This window comes from Carcharhinus amblyrhynchos, unplaced genomic scaffold (genome assembly GCF_965287045.1).
Source record: "Carcharhinus amblyrhynchos unplaced genomic scaffold, sCarAmb.v2.hapA chromosome_310, whole genome shotgun sequence".
Classification (NCBI taxonomy): domain Eukaryota; kingdom Metazoa; phylum Chordata; class Chondrichthyes; order Carcharhiniformes; family Carcharhinidae; genus Carcharhinus; species Carcharhinus amblyrhynchos.
The window spans coordinates 62,501-82,500 of record NW_027650050.1 but is presented as its reverse complement, the minus strand read 5'-3'; the positions used below and the strand labels follow the sequence as shown (position 1 = coordinate 82,500).

The following is a 20,000-nucleotide window of genomic DNA, read 5'->3' as shown; positions in this document are numbered from 1 at the left end:
GGGTGCAGAGGTGATTCACCAAGACCCTGCCTGGGATGGAACGTTTCAGTTACGAAGAGAGGTTGGGTTGTTACTGTTGGAGCAGGGAAGACTGAGTACAGAAGGACACCATTTGGCCCATTGAGTCTGCACCGGCCACAATCCCCCCAGGGCCCCTATCCCCCAAAACCCCATGCATTTACCTTAACTAGTCCCCATGACACTTAAGGGGTAATTTAGCACGGTCAACCCGTTGGAGTGTGGGAGGAAACCGGGGCTCCGGGAGGAAACCCACGCAGACACAGGGAGAATGTGCAAACTCCACACAGACAGTAACCCGAGCTGGGAATCGAACCCGGGTCCCTGGTGCTGCGAGGCAGCAGTGCTAACCCACTGTGCCATTCGTGCCACCATTAGTTGAAGGGTCAGTCACGAGGGGACATGGGTTCAAGGTGAGGGGCAGGAAGTTTAGGGGGATGTGGGGAACTGAACTGAAACAGGAATCAGCAATTACTAAAGTGACAACTGATTGTCTGGCTCGCTGTGGTTTGATTCATCTGTTTGCGAAACGGATGTGTCGTTTAGTTGTTTTATTTTTCCATCACTGTATAGGGTATCATAGAATCATAGAACCCTACAGTGCAGAAAGAGGCCCTTCAGCCCATTGAGTCTGCACCGAACACAATCCCAGCCAGGCCCTACCCCCCATATCCCTACACATTTACCCACTAATCCCGCTAACTTACACATCCCAGGACACTAAGGGGCAATTTTAGCCTGGCCAATCAACCTAACCCGCACATCTTTGGACTTGGGGGGGGGGGGTTGGTGAGCTATCCTTCCCTTATTACCATAGAAGCTTTATTAGCGCTGTTAATTAGCACTGCTGCCTCACAGCATGAGGGACCCGGGTTCAACTCCAGCCTTGGGTGACAGTCCGCGAGGAGTTTGCACATTCTCCCCGTGCCTGGGTGGGTTTCCTCCAGCTGCTCCGGTTTCCTCCCACACTCAGGTTAGGGGGGGGATTGGCCATGCTAAATTGCCCCTTAGTGTCCAGGATGTGCAGGTTAGGGGGATTAGTGGGGTAAATACATGGGATTGTGGGGATGGGGAGGGTGGCTGAGCCTGGGTAAGATGCTCTGTTGCAGAGTCGCTGCAGATTGGATGGGCTGAATGGTCCCCTTGTGCACTGTCAGGATTGAACTGTTACAAGCAGAGGGACGCCCCCAACGATGTGAGATAGGGAACTCCGAGTCAGTGACACTGGTGGAGTGGCGATATGCATGGAGATTGGATTGATGGAGCAGGGCATGTAGCTCGTATCATTGGAGCTCCATCACACTCCTGCCTTCTGCCTTGTAGATCATAGAATCACAGACTACAGGAGGCCACTCAGCCCATCGACACTGCACCAACCACAATCCCACCCAGGCCCTATCCCCATAACTGCACACATTTACCCTGATAGTCCCTCCACACTAAGAGGCAATTGGCCAATCCCCCTAACCCGCACACCTTTGGAGTGTGGGAGGAAACTGGAGCACCCAGAGGAAACCCATGCAGACACGGGGAGGACATGCAAACTCTACACAGTGACCCGAGGCAGGAATTGAACCCAGGCCCCTGGTGCTGTGAGGCAGCAGCCCTAACCACTGTGCCACCTTGGTGGACAAGCTTTAGGGAGTCAAGTGGTGAGTCACAAACCCCAGAAAATTCAACCTCCGACCTGCTCTGGTGTTTTCGACAGAAGTTCTTCTAACTGAAAGAAGAAAATAATCTCCTTTTCTCTCCCCACAGATGCTGCCTGGGATTATTATTTAAAAGGTGAAAAGCTGCAACATGCTACAGTGCAGAGGGACCTGGGGGTCCTTGTGCACGAGTCGCAAAAACCCAGTCTGCAGGTGCAGCAGGTGATCAGGAAGGCGAATGGGATGTTGGCCTTTATAGCGAGGGGGATAGAATATAAAAGCAGGGAGGTCTTGCTGCAACTGTACAGGGTACTGGTGAGGCCGCAGCTGGAGTACTGTGTGCAGTTTTGGTCACCGCACTTGCGCAAGGATATATTGGCCTTGGAGGGAGTGCAGAGGAGGTTCACCAGGCTAATACCGGAGATGAGGGGGTTGGACTATGAAGAGAGGCTAAATAGACTGGGTCTGTACTCGTTGGAGTTTAGAAGGATGAGGGGGGATCTTATAGAGACGTATAAGATAATGAAGGGGATGGATAGGGTAGAGGTAGAGAGATTCTTCCCACTTAGAAAGGACAGCAGGACTAGAGGGCACAGCCTCAAGACAAGGGGGAGGGTGCAGTTTAGATCGGAGTTGAGGAGGAACTTCTTCACTCAAAGGGTGGTGAATCTCTGGAATTCTCTGCCCGTTGAAGTGGTGGAGGCTACCTCGCTGAATATATTTAAGTCACAGATAGATAGGTTTCTGATAGACAGGGGAATTAAGGGGAGAAAGCAGGAAAGTGGAACTGATCCACTTCAGATCAGCCATGATCTTATTGAATGGCGGGGCAGGCTCGAAGGGCTAGATGGCCCAATCCTGCTCCTATTTCTTATGGTCTTATTCTGCAGCTACTTCAGCTCAGCTTCCGGTTATCGATGCACACTCCCACTGTCGGAAATTGGTGGTGGAGGATATGGTGATGGCAATGCCATTAAATGGTATGGGAAGGTCATAGAGCCTGAAAGCGCAGAAGAGGCTCTTTAACCCATTGGTGTGCACTGACAGTAACTACCACTAAAAGTGCGCTAATCCCATTTTCCTGCACTTGTCCCAAATTCCATGAATATTGTGAAATTCCAAATGTCGCCCAAATATGTATTTTTAAAGGGTTGTAAGGTTTCTGACTCCATGACCTTCCCAGGCAGTGCATTTCAGATTCCCACCACTGGCGACTTAGTTGCCCAGGACTGAATATTGTCCAGATTTGGCTACTGGTGGGTAAAGGACTGTTTCAACATGTGAGTTACAAATGGGACTGTTCACTGTGCAATCATCAGCAAACATCCTCTCTTTGACCGTATGATAGAGGAGAAGGTCATTGGTGCAATTATGAGGTTTATAAGATCATTATTGTTTTGGAACTGTCTTTATGGTAAAATGGGGTCATGTTAGCTGTTGTGAAATCTACTTGACCGTTAATCTGGGTGAGTTTCATTGCCTGGCTCTATCCCTGTAACCGTGGTTAGAACTGCTGCCTCACAGCGCCAGGGACCCGGGTTCCATTCCCAGCTTGGGTCACTGTCTGCATGTTCTCCCCGTGTCTGCATAGGTTTCCTCCGGGTGCTCCAGTTTCCTCTCTGAGTCTGAAAGACGTGCAGGTTAGGTGCCGTGCTAAATTCTCCCTCGGTGTTACCCGAACAGGCGCCGGAGTGTGGCGACGGGGGGATTTTCACAGTAACTTCATTGCAGTGTTAAGGTAAGCCTACTCGTGACATTTATAAATAAACTTTAAAAAATGTGGAGAGAGGGAGAGCGCATGAGCCGAGACAGTAAGTGGGTTTGCGGGGATGTTAGAGGAAATCGACAAACAGCATCAACGGCATGGTTAGGGGAGGACAAATACATCATCCCCAGTAACTGCAAATCTGACACCAAATCACACCATCCTATACGAGAGATAAATACCAAATGAGTAATGCTCTGGGGACCCAGGTTCAAATCCTTGAAATCTGAACTCAGTGAAGATCTGGAATTAAAAGTCTAATGATGTCCATGAAATCCATTGTAAAAATCCACCTAGTTTACTAAAGCCAGGCACCGTGCCTTAATGACTATCGGCCAGTGGCTCTGACATCCATCATTATGAAATGCTCCGAAAGGTTAGTCCTGGCATGAATCAATTCCAGCCTCCCGGACTACCTGGATCCACTACAGTTCACCTGGACTACAGCAGTCGCCATCTCCCTGGCCCTGCACTGAACACCTAGATGACAAAGACACCTACGTCAGACTCCTATTTATTGACAACAGCTCAGCCTTCAACACTATTAATCCTGTAAGACTCCTCTCCAAGCTCCGTGGCCTGGGCCTCGGCACCTCCCTCTGTGACTGGATCCTGAACTTCCTCACCTCCAGACCACAATCAGTAAGGATAGGCAACAACACCTCCTCCAAGATCATCCTCAACACTGGTGCCCCACAAGGCTGTGTTCCCAGCCCCCTCACTATATTCCTTATACACCTAAGACGGTGTGGCCAAATTCCCCTCCAATTTGGTTTTCAAGTTTGCTGATGACACCACCGTAGTGGGTCGGATCTCAAACAGTGACAGGACAGAGTACAAGAATGAGATAGAGAATCTGGTGAACTGGTGCAGCAACAATAATCTCTCCCTCAATGTCAGTAAAACAAAGAAAATAGTCATCGACTTCAGGATGTGTAGTGGAGAATGGCCCCTGTCTACATCAATGGGAATGAACTGGAAATGGTCGAGAGCTTCAAGTTTCTAGGTGTCCAGCTCACCGACAACCTCCTCTGGTCCCTCCACACCAAAGCTATAATTAAGAAAGCTCACCAACGCCTCTACTTTCTTAGGAGGCTAAGGAAATTTGGCTACGACGCTCACCAATTTTTACAGGCGCACCATAGAAAGCATTCTTTCTGATCGTATCACAGCTTGGTATGGCTCCTGCTCTGACCACAACCTCAAGAAACTACAAAGGGTCATGAACGAAGCCATGTCCATCACGCAAACCATCCTCCCACTCTGTCTACACTTCCCGCCGCCTCGATAAAGCAGCCAGCACAATCAAGGACCCCACACGCACCCAGACATACTCTCTTCCACCGGGAAAAAGATACAAGATAGTGTACCTGAGATAGGGTACCGACCGACTCAAGAACAGCTTCTTCCCTGCTGCCATCGGACTTTTGAATGGACCTACCTCATACTAAGCTGATCTTTCCCTACACCCTGGCTATGACTGTAAGACTACATTCTGCACCCTCTCCTTCTTCCCTGTGTACTGTATGCTTTGTCTGTATAGCGCGCAAGAAACAATACTTTTCACCCTATCCCAATGGCAACAATAAATCAAATCGCCTATTTCACCACGTTGTAAGGTAATTCCCAGAAAGATACAAGCATTCACGGTGGTTACAATTCTGATGGTTTTGTTGTTCCTGCGCTGGGGTTGTGGATGTAGACCATCTGACAGTTCTTGCTTGGCTCCATCATTACTCCATCGACCTTTGCGAGGGACAGCTGAGCCCATACGCTGAGCTGGCAGGGTAAAAGGTAGGGGAGCCATGGTGATAAAGACCCTACTACCCCCCTGTTCACTGCCCCCGAACCCAATTAGTCTGCTTCATCCAAAGGATGTCCTCAATCCTAAAGTGCTCTCTCCTTTCCTTCTCTATGAACGGTATGCTTTGTCTGCATAGCGCGCAAGAAACAATACTTTTCACCATATCCCAATACATGTGACAATAATAAATCTAATCAAAAGCGGGTGCGCAGAATCTTAGAAAATAATTCTTTTCAGGATGCCCAGCTTGGTGGTCAGCACAGGCGTGATGGGCAGAAGGGCCTCTTTCCTTGCTCTAAAACTCGATGATTGTGATTCGATCCCTGCCCCAGTCCCGTTGTGCTACGACGGGAGACTTTTGTCCAGCTCTTTGGTCAAACCCGGCTCTTCCTGCTCCCACAATAGAGGCTGAGGGGGGCGGCCTGATACAAAACTGTGAGAGGCACGGATAGAATGGATAGTCAGAGTCTTTTTCCCAGGGTAGAAATGGCAACGACTAGAGCATATAGGTAAAGTTTAAAGGAGAAGAGAGGCAAGTTTTTCTTTACACAGTTATAGTGGAGAACTTGCCCCTGTCTACATTAATAGGAATGAAGCAGAAATGGTCAAGAGCTTTAAGTTTCGAGGTGTCCAGATCACCTCCTCTGGTCCCTCCACACCGATGCTATAGATAAGAAAGCTCACCAAACGCCTCTAATTTCTTAGGAGGCTAAGGAAATTTGGGATGCGCTGCCCACAGAGGTGATGGAAGCAGATACAACAGCAACATTTAGGAGGCAGACACATGAACAGTCAGGAAATAGATGGATATGGACCGCGTAGAGGCAAAAGGTTTTTTTAGTTTAGAAAGGCATATTGTGTCGGCACGGGCCTGGTGGGCTAAGAGGCCTGTTTCCTGTGCTGCGCAGTTCTTTACCGAGGAGGAGACGGGTCCCCTTGCTACAGAGATGGCCCAATTTCCAGCACGTGACGGGAGAAAAGGGGGAAAGGTCGGAGCCAGGCCACAGGGCTGTGTCTCATTGCGCTGGGGGCAGGCGGACATGGCAAGGTTGGTCTAGCTCATGTCCGAGTTTTTCTTACCTTCTCTAGTTTGAGCGGCATTAAAAGATCAGAGAAGTAAAGGACACGGGGACATGTGAATGCCAAACTGTTGGGCCAAATGACTAGCTCCCATTTCGCGACCCCCTACATATTTCTAAGTTATCAGCGCATTCTTAGCCAAACACTTTTCTCCCCCTCCCCTTTTCGAAAAAGCGACTCTGAGGATCGTCAGCCTGGACAAGTTAGACAAACAAGAGACACATGGTTTGAACTAAGAAGAAAGCAACGTGCCCTTAATTCTGCCAAAACCCCTCAACTCCACATGGCATTGGACCTCCCATTTCCAACTTTAGGAAGGCATTTTGGTAAAATATTTTTTAAAAATCCGATTGCCCTGCGAAAGGGGGAAGGGCGGAGGGGGGGGGACATATCGCCACACCAGAAACGGCACGAGTTTACTTTACATTTCGGCGTTGAGTCGAGACTCACAGCAGTTCCAACGAAACATTTCTCTCTGTCGCTGTTGTGGAATCGGGCGTTACCTTGGACGGTTCAGAAGGAGACGAAGAGCGCGTGTGGTCACTATGTTTCCTCGACAAACGGGAAGCGAGCTGATGAGTGCGGAGCCTTCTCTCTCCCGGCCCAGTTAGTCATCGATCCTACTGAACGTCTGGGAATCAGAGCCACAAGATTTGGAACTGGGGCATGGAGGGGGGTGGGGGAGTGGGGGGGGGGCAACTGGGGATAAAGCCCAGCAACCTGACAAACGGGTTGGATTTGAAACTTCCGATCGCCCACCGTCAGTCCCACGCCGCGAGGTCGGAGAGCTCCAGCCAACAGCCGGCTGCGGATAACAAAAGCTGAACCGTGTTTGAATAGAAAATCGTCGCGCACCAAGGCTCCGTCGGAATTGTAAAACTTAAAAAAAAACGACACTCGTCGCTCTGGTTTTGGGCTGACACCGTTTCTAGGTCGCCAAGCGAGAATCCGTCCGAGGATCCGATCGGTGCGACTGAAGAGATAACCGCGGCGTCTCCCGTCTTCATTTCTTCTTTCCAAAGAGGCTGAATCTCCGGTCACTGTCCCGTTTAGTGTTGCCTTCGTCGGTGGAGGAGGTAGTGAGGGGGACCTGGCCCGTTTGCTGAGCAATTTGTGCGTGCTCTGAAATGGCTGTGGAAATAGTCTTGATCCATTCGTTCATCTCCTCCTGGCAACGGGGAAGAGGCCACAAGTCAGTTCAGCACATTTCCAAACACCTGTCATGCATTTTGTACTCAGTTGAGTTTGTGTCTTTATACGCCCTGTTTGTGAACAGATCTCCCACTCACCTGACGAAGGGACAGCGCTCCGAAAGCTCGTGGCTTTTGCTACCAAATGAACCTGTTGGACTTTAACCTGATGTTGTGAGACTTACTGCATTTCTTAGGGATAACCCAATAGAGAGAGAGTCCTCAATGCCTCCAGAACTATCATAGAATCCTTACAGTGCAGAAGGAGGCCATTCGTCCCATCGAGCCTGCACTGGAACAATCCCACCCAGGTCCCATTCCATCAACACATGTCTTTACGTTGCTAATCTCCCTGACACTAAGGGACAATTTAGCATGGCCAATCCACCTAACCTGCACGTCTTTGGACACTAAGAGGCAATTTATCATGGCCAATCCACCTAACCTGCACATCTTTGGACACTAAGGGACAATTTAGCATGGCCAATCCACCTAACCTGCACATCTTTGGACACTAAGGGACAATTTAGCATGGCCAATCCACCTAACCTGCACGTCTTTGGACACTAAGAGGCAATTTATCATGGCCAATCCACCTAACCTGCACATCTTTGGACACTAAGGGGCAATTTAGCATGGCCAATCCACCTAACCTGCACATCTTTGGACACTAAGGGACAATTTAGCATGGCCAATCCACCTAACCTACACATCTTTGGACTGTGGGAGGAAACCAGAGCACCCAGAGGAAACCCACGCAGACACTGGGAGAATGTGTAAACTCCACACAGACAGTGACCTGAGCCGGGAATCGAACCCAGGACCCTAGAGCTGTGAAGCAGCAGTGCTAACCCACCATGCTACCGTGCCGCCCTCGGTAATCTCAATCTTAATTCCAGTTTTTTTTTATTGAATTCAAGTTCACCATCTGCTGTGATGGGATTCGAACCCAGGTCCCTAGAACGTTAGCTGAGTTTCTGGATCGATAGTCTAGCCATAATATCGCTAGGCCATCGCTTCCACTCAGGATCTCTTCCCAACACTGATCCCTGGGATACCCCCACTCCTCTGTTGTGACATTCTCGAGGGGTTTTATTGTAATGTTTTATGGTTCCATGCCTTGACATCCACAGTTCGAGACTCACCTCATCCTTGGCCTGAAACAAGTACTCACTGCCGTCATTCATCCTGTCACAATCAAACAGAGAAAAGTATTTAGAAAGAGCAAGAGAACCTGGAATGAAACAGTTTATTGAAATACATGGGACTGCCTCTGGACAACTGTCATCATGCAATTGATGGGTGGGAGACATTTATCCTTGAGATAAGTCATAGAATCCCTATAATGCAGAAAGATAAGCCATTCAGCCCATCAAGCCTGGACTGACAATAATCCCACCCAGGCCCTATCCCTGTAACTTAATTCCTCTGACACTAAGGGACAATTTAGCACGGCCAATACACCTAACCTGCACATCTTTGGACACTAAGGGACAATTTAGCATGGCCAATCCACCTAACCTGCACATCTTTGGACACTAAGGGGCAATTTAGCATGGCCAATCCACCTAACCTGCACATCTTTGGACACTAAGGGACAATTTAGCATGGCCAATCCACCTAACCTACACATCTTTGGACACTAAGGGACAATTTAGCACGGCCAATACACCTAACCTACACATCTTTGGACACTAAGGGACAATTTAGCATGGCCAATCCACCTAACCTGCACATCTTTGGACACTAAGGGACAATTTAGCATGGCCAATCCACCTAACCTACACATCTTTGGACACTAAGGGACAATTTAGCATGGCCAATCCACCTAAGCTGCACATCTTTGGACACTAAGGGGCAATTTAGCATGGCCAATCCACCTAATTTACACATCTTTGGACACTAAGGGACAATTTAGCATGGCCAATCCACCTAACCTGCATATCTTTGGACACTAAGGGGCAATTTAGCATGGCCAATCCACCTAACCTGCATACCTTTGGACACTAAGGGGCAATTTTGCATGGCCAATCCACCTAACCTGCACATCTTTGGACACCAAGGGGCAATTTAGCATGGCCAAACCTCCTAATTTACACATCTTTAGATACTAAGGGGCAATTTATCATGGCCAATCAATTAAACCCAGACATTTTTAGAAGTGTGTTTGCATGAAACATGTTCTTTTAATATGTCAATTATTAGATTTCCAAAATTTTGAATATGCAATTCGAAATTGATGTGCTTTGGTGAGGATGGTGAGTGGTCAGCTAAGCTGTATTCAATAAAATGAGTTACAGCAATCCTTTTAGTAGCATGTTATATTGTTAAGATACACCGATAAAGGACACTGGTTACTTAAGTACTTTGAGCATAAATAAACACAAAGAACAAAGTACAGCACAGAAACAGGCCCTTCAGCCCTCCAAGCATGTGCCAATCACAATGCCTGCCTAAACTAAAACCATACACACAAACAGAGCCCACATCCTTCCATTCCCATCCTAGTCATCTATTTATCGAGATGCCCCTTAAATGCCACTATCGTACCACCTTACCAGGCAGTGCGTTCCAGACATTCACCACCCTCTGTGTAAGAAACTTGCCTCGCACATCTCCACTAAACCTTTCCCCACACACTTTAAACCTATGCCCCCCAATACTTGACTTTTCTACCCTAGGAAAGAACATCTGACTATCCACTCTGTCCAAGGCACTCATAGTCTTATAAACCTCAATCAGCTCATCCCTATATCTCCATCATTCCAGTGAGATCAAACCGAGTTTCTCCAACCTCTCCTCATAGCTAATACCCTCCACGCCAGGCAACATCCTGGTAAACCTCTTCATAGAATCATAGAACCTGACAGTGCAGAAAGAGGCCCTTCGGCCCATCAAGTCTGCACCAAACACAATCCCACCCAGGCCCTACCCCCATATCCCTACATATTATACCCATTTAATCCCTCTAACCTACGCACCCCAGGACACTAAGGGGCAATTTCTTAGCACGGCCAATCAACCTAACCCGCACATCTTTGGATACTTTTCTCTACCCTCTCCAAAGCCTCCACATCCTTCTGGTCGTGTGGCAACCAGAATTGTACACAATATTCTAAATGAGGCCTAACTAAGGTTCTGTACAGCTGCAGCACGACCTGCCAATTTTTATACTCAATAGCCCAAATGATGAAGGCAAGCGTGCCGTAAGCCTTCTTGACTACCTTCTCCACTTGCGTTGCCACTTTCAGTGATCGGTGCACATGTATGTTCAGATTTCTCTGCCTGTCAATGCTCCTAAGGGTTCAACCATTTACGGTATAATTCCTACATGCATTGGACCTTCCAAAAGGCATCATCTCACACCTGTCCAGATTAAACTCCATCTGCCATTTCTCCGCCCAAGTCACCAAACGGTCTATATCTTGCTGTATCTTCTGACAATCCTCCTCAATATCCACAACTCCACCAATTTCTGTGTTGTTTGTAAACTTACTAATCAGACTAGCTAGATTTTCCTCCCAATCATTTATATATACTACAAACAACAAAGATCCCAGGACTGATCCCCCTGTGGAACACCACTAGTTACAGCCTTCCATTCAGAAAAGACACCTCTATTGCTATTCTCTGTCTTCAATGGCCAAGATGTAGAGATGCCGGCGTTGGACTGGGATAAACACAGTAAGAAGTCTCACAACACCAGTTTGACAGTAAACTCACAAGCTTGAGGGTTTACTATCAAATAAATTGGTTGGACTTAAACCTGGCATGGAGAGACTTCTTACTACCTTCTATGGCCAAGCCAGTTCTGTATCCATCTTGCCAGCTCTCCTCTGATCAAGTGTGACTTCACCTTTTGGTACCAGTCTACCACGAGGGACCTTGTCAAAGGCTTTACTGAAGTCCATGTAGACAACATCCACTGCCTTTCCCTCATCTATCATTTCGTCACTTCCTTGAAAAGCTCGCTCAAGTTAGGGAGGCACAAACTCCCCTGCACAAAACCATGCTGTCTATCACTAATAAAGTCCAACAGGGGACAAACATCTTTGTTTTTTTGTTACAGGGCTTTAAATGACTCAATTAGTTTTTATTTGCCTATGTGTTTTCAAAAGTGGAGTCAGATACCTCAACTGGCCAGTTCCTGATGCCAATAGCACAGGTTCAATTTCCAATAGCCACTTGAGGTTGATTTTGATTTATTATTGTCACATGTATTGGGATACAGTGAAGAGTATTGTTTCTTGCGTGCTACACAGACAAAACATACCATTCATAGAGTACATAGGGGAGAAGGAAAGGAGACAGTGCAGAATGTAGTGTTACAGTCATAGCTAGGGTGTAGAGAAAGATCAACTTAATGCGAGGTAGGTCCATTCAACAGCCTGACAGCAGCAGGGAAGAAGCTGTTCTTGAGTCGGTCGGTACGTGATCTCAGACTTTTGTATTTTTTTTCCCGATGGAAGAAGGTGGAAGAGTCCGGGGTGCGTGGGGTCCTTAATTATGCTGGCTGCTTTTCCGAAGCAGTGGGAAGTGTAGAGTTAATGGATGGGAGACTGGTTTGCGGGATGGATTGGGTTACGTTCACAATGCTTTGTAACTTGTTGCGTTGTCTCATGAAGGCCCAGCCTTTGCAGCTACTCACCTGAGGTGTGGTGACCCTCAGGTTAAAATCACCACCAGTCAGCTCTCCCCCCGTTAAAAGGGGAGAGCAGCCTAAGGTCACCGGGGACTATTGCGATATTTCATTTTCACTTTGCAAATGTAACCTTAAAGTGAACCTGATCAAACGGGTCTGTCATATGAGGAGAGACTAAGTCGGTTAGGATTATATTCACTGGTTTGGAAGAGGGGATCTCACAGAAACTTATAAAATTCTAACAGGGTTAGACAGGGGAGATTCAGAAAGAATGTTCCTGATGGTGGGGGAGTCCAGAACTAGGGGGTCATAGTTTGAGGATAAGGGGGTAAACCTTTTGGAACTGAGGTGAGGAGAAATTTCTTCACCCAGAGGGTGGTGAATGTGTGGAATTCACTCCCACAGAAAGTAGTTGAGGCCAAAATGTTGTGTGATTTCAAGAAGAAATTAGATATAGCTCTTGGAGCTAAAGGGATCAGGGGGGAAAAGGAGATCAGGATGTTGAATTCAATGATAAGCCACGATCTAAAGGAATGGCGGAGTAGGCTCGAAGGGCCAAATGGCCTACTCCTGCTTCTAGTTTCTATGTAAATAGGGGACAGCTGGGACACTGGGAATGGGAGGAGAGCTTCAATATGGAACAAAGTCAATAAATTTGTCTGAAAAGGAAAAGAACATAAGAATTAGGAGCAGGAGTAGGCCATTTAGCCCTTTGAGCCTGCCTCGCCATTCAATAAGATCATGGCTGATCTGAAGTGGATCAGTTCCACTTTCCTGCTTTCTCCCCATAACCCTTAATTCCCCTGTCTATCAGAAACCTATCTACCCGTGACTTAAATATATTCAGCGAGGCAGCCTCCACCACTTCAACGGGCAGAGAATTCCAGAGATTCACCACCCTTTGAGTGAAGAAGTTCCTCCTCAACTCCGATCTAAACTGCCCCCCCCCCCTTATCTTGAGGCTGTGCCCTCTAGTCCTGCTATCCTTTCTAAGCGGAAAGAATCTCTCTACCTCTACCCTATCCATCCCCTTCATTATCTTATACGTCTCTATAAGATCCCCCCTCATCCTTCTAAACTCCAACGAGTACAGACCCAGTCTATTTAGTCTCTCTTCATAGTCCAACCCCCTCATTTCCGGTATCAGCCTAGTGAACCTCCTCTGCACTCCCTCCAAGGCCAATAGATCCTTGCGCAAGTGCGGCGACCAAAGCTGCACACAGTACTCCAAGCAAAAAGGTTTCTGCTTTACCCAGTAGTTCGAACTGAGGAGATATTGAACCATCGCGCTTCTTTAACATAGCAGGTGAACCTTTGCAACTGTAACATTAAGGTGAATCTTATCAAACGTGGGATCTTGCTCACATACTCACCGGAGCTTAAAGACAAATTTCTTCTTTTTGTAACTGCTGGCGATTTCACAGGTGGACTCACTCAGGGTGACGAGGGGCTCTCCGTTGTAAGTCGCTCCTGCTTTATAGCTCTTGGCGTCCTTATAAAATCCCAGATCCCCTTTCGTAATCACGCAGTACACATTGACCCAGGACCTGAGTGGCAGCAGAAGACACAGTTGTTTAAACTACCATAAGAGAGTGACGGCCAGCCAGGGGCACGAGGGAGAAAGAAACAGCTCGTAAAACATTCGTTGATTCACTTTTTAACATCGTCTTAGAAAGCTATTGGCAAATCGATGTGTGGGCCTAAAGCATAGATGTACACAGACAGACATACCCACTAACAGTGATGGATATGAGGATGGAGGAGTGGTATTCATACAGTGGCAAGGAAGCCATTTGGCCCATTAAGTCACACGGATTCTGCAAAAGAGTATCCCACCCAGGCCTGACTCCCTGCGCTATCCCCGTAACCCACGTATTTACCCCGCTAACCCCCCCTAACCTACACATCTTTGGACACTAAGGGGCAATTTAGCATGGCCAATCCACCTAACCTACACATCTTTGGACACTAAGAGGCAATTTAGCATGGCCAATCCACCTAACCTACACATCTTTGGACACTAAGAGGCAATTTAGCATGGCCAATCCACTTTACCTACACATCTTGGGACACTAAGGGGCAATTTAGCATGGCCAATCCACCTAACCTACACATCTTTGGACACTAAGCGGCAATTTAGCATGGCCAATCCACCCTAACCTACACATCTTTGGACACTAAGGGGCAATTTAGCATGGCCAATCCACCTAACCTGCACATCTTTGGACACTAAGCGGCAATTTAGCGGCCAATCCACCTAACCTACACATCTTTGGACACTAAGGGGCAATTTAGCATGGCCAATCCACCTAACCTGCACATCTTTGGACACTAAGCGGCAATTTAGCATGGCCAATCCACCTAACCTACACATCTTTGGACACTGAGGGGCAATTTAGCATGGCCAATCCCCCTAACCTGCACATCTTTGGACACTAAGGGGCAATTTAGCATGGCCAATCCACCTAACTTGCACATCTATGGGCACTAAGGAGCAATTTAGCATGGCCAATCCACCTAACCTGCACATCTCTGGACACCAAGGGGCAATTTAGCAGGGCCAATCCCCTTCACCTAACAAATTTTGGACTGTGGGAGGAAACTGGAGCACAAACCCACACAGACACAGGGAGAACATGCAAACTCCACACAGACAGTGACCTGAATTGAACCCGAGTCATTGGCACTGTGCGGGAGCAGCGCTAACCACTGTGCTGTCCCAGTGTCCCTAAACAAGTAATCCAGAGGCCCAGGTGAATGCTCTGGGGACACAGGTTCAAATACCACCCACGGCAGTTGGTGGAATTTAAATTCCGTCAAGAAAATCTAGAATTGGAAATAAGTCTCAGGCCTGAATATTATGTTTGGGGCACTCCCTAAGTCAGCGTGGAGTGGATATGGAACCCTCTCTCCCCGAGATGGCGTCATTAATGCTGTATGACGCTGGCTGGCCAATTATCGGCTGTCTAGTGTGTATCAGGCCCTGTCAGAGGTGGTGTGCTGCTGGAGTGTGTGGGTCCCTGTGAGGATTCAGGCTAACACTCCCAATATGCTCCCTCGGGGAGGGATCAGCCACGAGGGCTGCCTGAGGGACCTGCAGACCTGTAAAAGAAAAATTAGTGGAAAAACTCTGGCACGAGTGTCTAGGCAGCACAAGCCTCCATAGACCTCAGTCCCCAGACACATTTGTTAATTATATTTGGGTCCAGGGCATGCAGACTGCCCCCGGATCGAGGCTACAGGTAAAACGTAAAGGCCACCTTGCCAATCAATGCTCCCCGCCAATCGTGAAAGCAGATTCGCCAGACAAAATCCCAGTCAATTGCTGCTTTATTAATTTAATGGGTTGCCAGCGGGGGCACTTCCGATCCGCGCTCACGCCCTCCGGGTCTGGTTATCTCAAGTCAGCAGAGCACGCAACTCTTAATCTCAGGGTCGTGGGTTCGAGCCCCCACTTTGGGTGGGCACGGTGGCTAGCACTGATGCCTCACGGCGCCTGGGTTCAATTCGGTGCGGAGTTTGCACATTCTCCCCGTGTCTGCGTGGGTTTCCTCCGGGTGCCCCGGTTTCCTCCCACAGTCCAAGGATGTGAGATTAAGTGGGAGAGCCTGGAACAAGGGAACAGGATAAGGGGCCGGTCAGTTAAAACTGAGGGGCGTAGAAATTTCTTCTCGCAGGCGGTGGTGAATCTCCAGAATTCTCTGCCCCCCAAGGGTGCTGGAGGCCGGATCATTAGAAGTATTTAAAGTGGGGTGGATAAGTATTTGATAGATCGAGGAATCGAGGGCAATGGGGAAATGGCACACAAAAGGAGCAGAGACTGGCATAGATCAGCCATGAGTGGTGGAGCAGGTTTGGGGGGCTGAGTGGCCTGCTCCTGGGAAATCATATTGCGGCTACATAATACCTCGGTTAGGCCACAATTGGAGTATTGTGTGCAGTTCTGGTCACCTCATTGGATGGGCATATGGGTAACATTGGAATAGTTTAGGTTAGAGGGTCATTAGATTGGTTCCACCGGTCGGCGCAACATCGAGGGCCGAAGGGCCTGTACGGCGCTGGAATGTTCTATGTTCCACCAGAAGGACTTGGAAGCTTTGGAGAGACGTTCACCAGGGCGTGGCCTGGTCTCAAGGACGTTGGCTTTGAGGAGAGGTTGAATAAACTAGGATTGTTTTCATCGGAAAGACGGAGGCTGAGGGGAGACCGGATAGAGGTCCATAAAATTATGAGAGGCGTAGGCAGGGTGGATAGTCAGAGGCTTTTTCCCCAGGGTGGAAGTGTCAATTACAAGGGGGCAGAAGTTCAAGGTGAGAGGGGGAAAGTTTAAGGGAGATGTGCAGCGGGGGGGAGGTTTCAGTGGTGGGGGCCTGGAACGCGCTGTCAGAGGTGGTGGTGGAAGGAGACACATTAGCCACATTTAAGTGGCTTCTGGAAGGCATAGGTTTAAGGTGAGAGGGAAGAGGTACAAAAGTACCCAGAGTGGCAATTTTTTCCACACAGAAGGTGATGAGTGTCTGGAATGAGCTGTAGTAGAGGGAATAGAGGGATAGGGACCGAGTAAGGGCAGAAAGTTTTTTCTAATTTAGTTAGGGCTTCACGATCGGACGGGGCTTGGAAGGCCGAAGGGCCTGTTCCTGGCCTGCACTGCTCTTTGTTCTACACCTGGTGTACTACCTGCTGGACGATTTTTTACTGGAAGCCTCCAGTTCATGTTTCCGAGCGAGGATTCCCTCTTGCTCTGCCGTGTGAGTCACCGGCGGCGGCAGGGCAGCGCTGTTCTGGGGCGACGGCGCAGACCGAGATCGACGGGTTTCTCCGGCCGGCTGGTTCGGATCCTTCGGCCGTGGTCTCCTCCTGGGCTTAGGCCTGTCCCTCGCTCGCGGCCTGTCTGGCCGCGGGGTTCTCTCCGGAAGCTTCTCAATCCCATTTGGCAGCCCAACGGACAGAGACGAATCGCGGCCCTGTGGAAAAAGAGATCAATTATTGACCTGTCAAAAAAAGTCAACATCACCGAGTGGGGCCTAACCTTCCTGGAGCAAGACATTGGCCATTACTATTCCCTTTGGTTCAAAGCATTTTTGCCCCTTCCATTGCTGGAAGGACAAGTTTCTCTTGGTCATGGGGCGATCGGCCATCTGGAACTTCAGTGGACAATTGGACAAACCCTACATCTCCTTAACCAATGAGATTTAAGGATTGAGAATTAAAGGATGGGATTTTCTGGTCCGCAAGATAGGAAGTTCCCCGCCCCCCCGTATCCAAGGGCGGCTGCTGGTCCGTCAGACTTTCCCTCCCGCCCACAACGATTCCCACGGCGGACTGGATTGGAAAATCCCACCCGAGGACTGATGGTCCTTGGGCGAGTGGTGAAGGAGCAGCGCTCTGAAAGCTCGTGACACCAAATAAACCTGTCGGACTTTAACCTGGAGCTGTGAGACCTCTTATTGTGCCCAACCCCAGTCCAACGCCACATCATAGACGGGGTTGGAGAGTCAGAGGCTTTATCCCCCAGGGTGGAGGTGTCAGTTACAGGGGGGCTCAGGTTCGAGGTGAGAGGGGGGATGTTTGAGGGAGATACGCAGGGGGAAAAATCACACAGAGAGTGGTGGGTGTCTGGAACGCGCTGCCAGAGGAGGTGGTGGATGGAGACACATTAGCAACATTTAAGAGGCATCTGGATGGGTACATGTATAGGGAGGGAATAGAGAGATACAAGTAAGGGAAGAAAGCTTTTTTTTTAGTTTAATTAGGGCATCAGGATCGACACAGACTTGGACTATACCATACTTTACTTTGTTCTTTGTGTTTCCTCCAGTTAATAACACAATCTTTAATACTTTAGTTTGCTTTCAGCCTGTGAGAGTGTGGCAACAGAATAAAGAGGGGAACTGAAGCCACCCTCACAGGGTCTGCATTGAACCCAGTTTAAAGACAGTGAGGCACCACTAACAGCCAGCAACTTCAGTATTTAAACAGCAGGAACGCATTCTACCCAGCTGCTGAGGTTTATTTATTAATGTCACAAAGCAGGCTTACATTAACACTGCAATGAAGTTACTGTGAAAATCCCCTAGTCGTCACACTGTGTTCGGGTACACTGAGGGAGAATTTAGCGTGGCCAATGCACCTAATCGGCATATCTTTGTGGGACTGTGGGACGAAACCCATGCAGACACGGGGAGAATGTGCAGTCTCTGTACTGACAGTGACCCGAGACCAGAATTGAACCCAGGTCCCTGGCGCTCAGACAGCAGTGTTAACCACTGTGCTGTCCACCGTCTCACACCTGATCTCACCCACCTGGGCCTCCTTCTCCTGAATTTGCTCCACAATATCGGCCAGCGTGGTTCTCCTGTCCCTGTTGGTACAAGACAATGATGTCAAAATTTTCCAAGTTCCCGGTACCCATTCAACTCGAAGCATACACAGGTAACTCATTTCTTCCCTGACATCCCCTCACTCCGCAACGTCTGTTCCTCGGGATGCAGGCACGTAGCGGAGAATGTAACGCTCTCTGCAGACTCCCACGTGGTGCAATTACAGCACACCACCTGCACTGCCATCCTTTTCTAACTTATTTACACTAATAACTAGCTTATAAACACCAGATAGTCAATATTTTTTCCCAAAGGTAGGGGTGTCTAAAACTAGAGGGCATAGGTTTAAGGTGAGAGGGAAGAGGTACAAAAGTACCCAGAATGGCAATTTTTTCCACACAGAAGGTGATGAGTATCTGGAACGAGCATTGTACCCCTTTTTTGGATTAATTAAAATCGTAGGGGATGTGGGCAGGTCCTTGATGCATTTGCCATGGCAACACCTCAATCAATCAGAGCCCAACTTGCCAACAAATCTGCATGTTCCTTTTGAAATTTTGACTTTCTGGCCTTTGTCCTTTTTACTATTCTTTCACACAATGTAGGACATCGTTAGCTAGGCCTAGGATTTATTGCCCATCCCTATTTGCCCCTTGAGAAGGTGGTGGCGAGCTGCCTTCTTGAACCACTGCAGCCCTGGTAGTGTAGGTACACCCACAACGCTGTTAGGGAGGGAGTTACAGGATTTTGACCCAGCGACACTGAAGGAACGGCCGATACATTTCCAAGTCAGGACAATGAGTCACTTGGAGGGGAACTCCCAGGTAGTGCATCCTGTAGATGGTACACACTGTTGCTACTGTATCTCCGTGATGGAGGGAGTGACTGTTGAAGGTGGTGAATGGGATGCCAATCAAGTGGAATGTTTTGTCCTAGAATCCCGACAGAGCAGAAGGTCGTCATTCAGCCTCATTTTGATAGGATAAATTTGAATGCGGATTACAGGGTCAACGGCAGGGTTCAGAGGAATGTGGAGGAACAGAGAGATCTTGGGGTTCTTATCCACAGATCTCTGAAGGTTGCCACTCAAGTGGATAGAGCCGTGAAGAAGGTTTATAGTGTGTTAGTGTTTATTAACAGGGGGTTTGAGATTAAGAGCCGTGGGGTTATGCTGCAACTATATCGGACCTTGGTGAGACCACATTTGGAATATTGTTTCAGTTCTGGTCACCTCACTACAAGAAGGATGTGGAAGCATTGGACAGAGGAGATTTACCAGGATGCTGCCTGGTTTGGAGGGTAGGTCTTACGAGGAAAGGTTGAGGGAGCTGGGGCTTTTCTCTTTAGAGCGGAGGAGGATGAGAGGCAACTTAATAGAGGTTTATAAGGTGATGAGAGGGATTGACAGAGTGGACGTGCAGAGACTATTTCCTCGGGTGGATGTAGCTGTTACTAGGGGGCGTAACAAAAGGTTGATGGTGGGAGATATAGGAGGGATGTCCGAGGTAGATTCTTTACTCAGAGAGTGGTTG

At 48.5% G+C, this 20,000-nt stretch overlaps 1 protein-coding gene across 1 annotated transcript in view; it reads right to left on the bottom strand.

Annotated features, from left to right (window-relative positions):
* Positions 1–7,066: 7,066 nt before the first annotated feature.
* Positions 7,067–20,000, bottom strand: part of LOC145339070 (spectrin beta chain, non-erythrocytic 4-like) — a gene marked incomplete at its 5' end in the record, with an annotated part of 63,529 nt that continues 50,595 nt past the window's right edge. The window contains 5 exons of the mRNA XM_080183492.1: positions 7,067–7,484; positions 8,652–8,694; positions 13,522–13,695; positions 16,826–17,112; positions 18,452–18,509. Coding sequence (XP_080039618.1) covers positions 7,320–7,484; positions 8,652–8,694; positions 13,522–13,695; positions 16,826–17,112; positions 18,452–18,509 — 727 coding nt within the window. The remainder of the gene's footprint in view (positions 7,485–8,651; positions 8,695–13,521; positions 13,696–16,825; positions 17,113–18,451; positions 18,510–20,000) is intronic.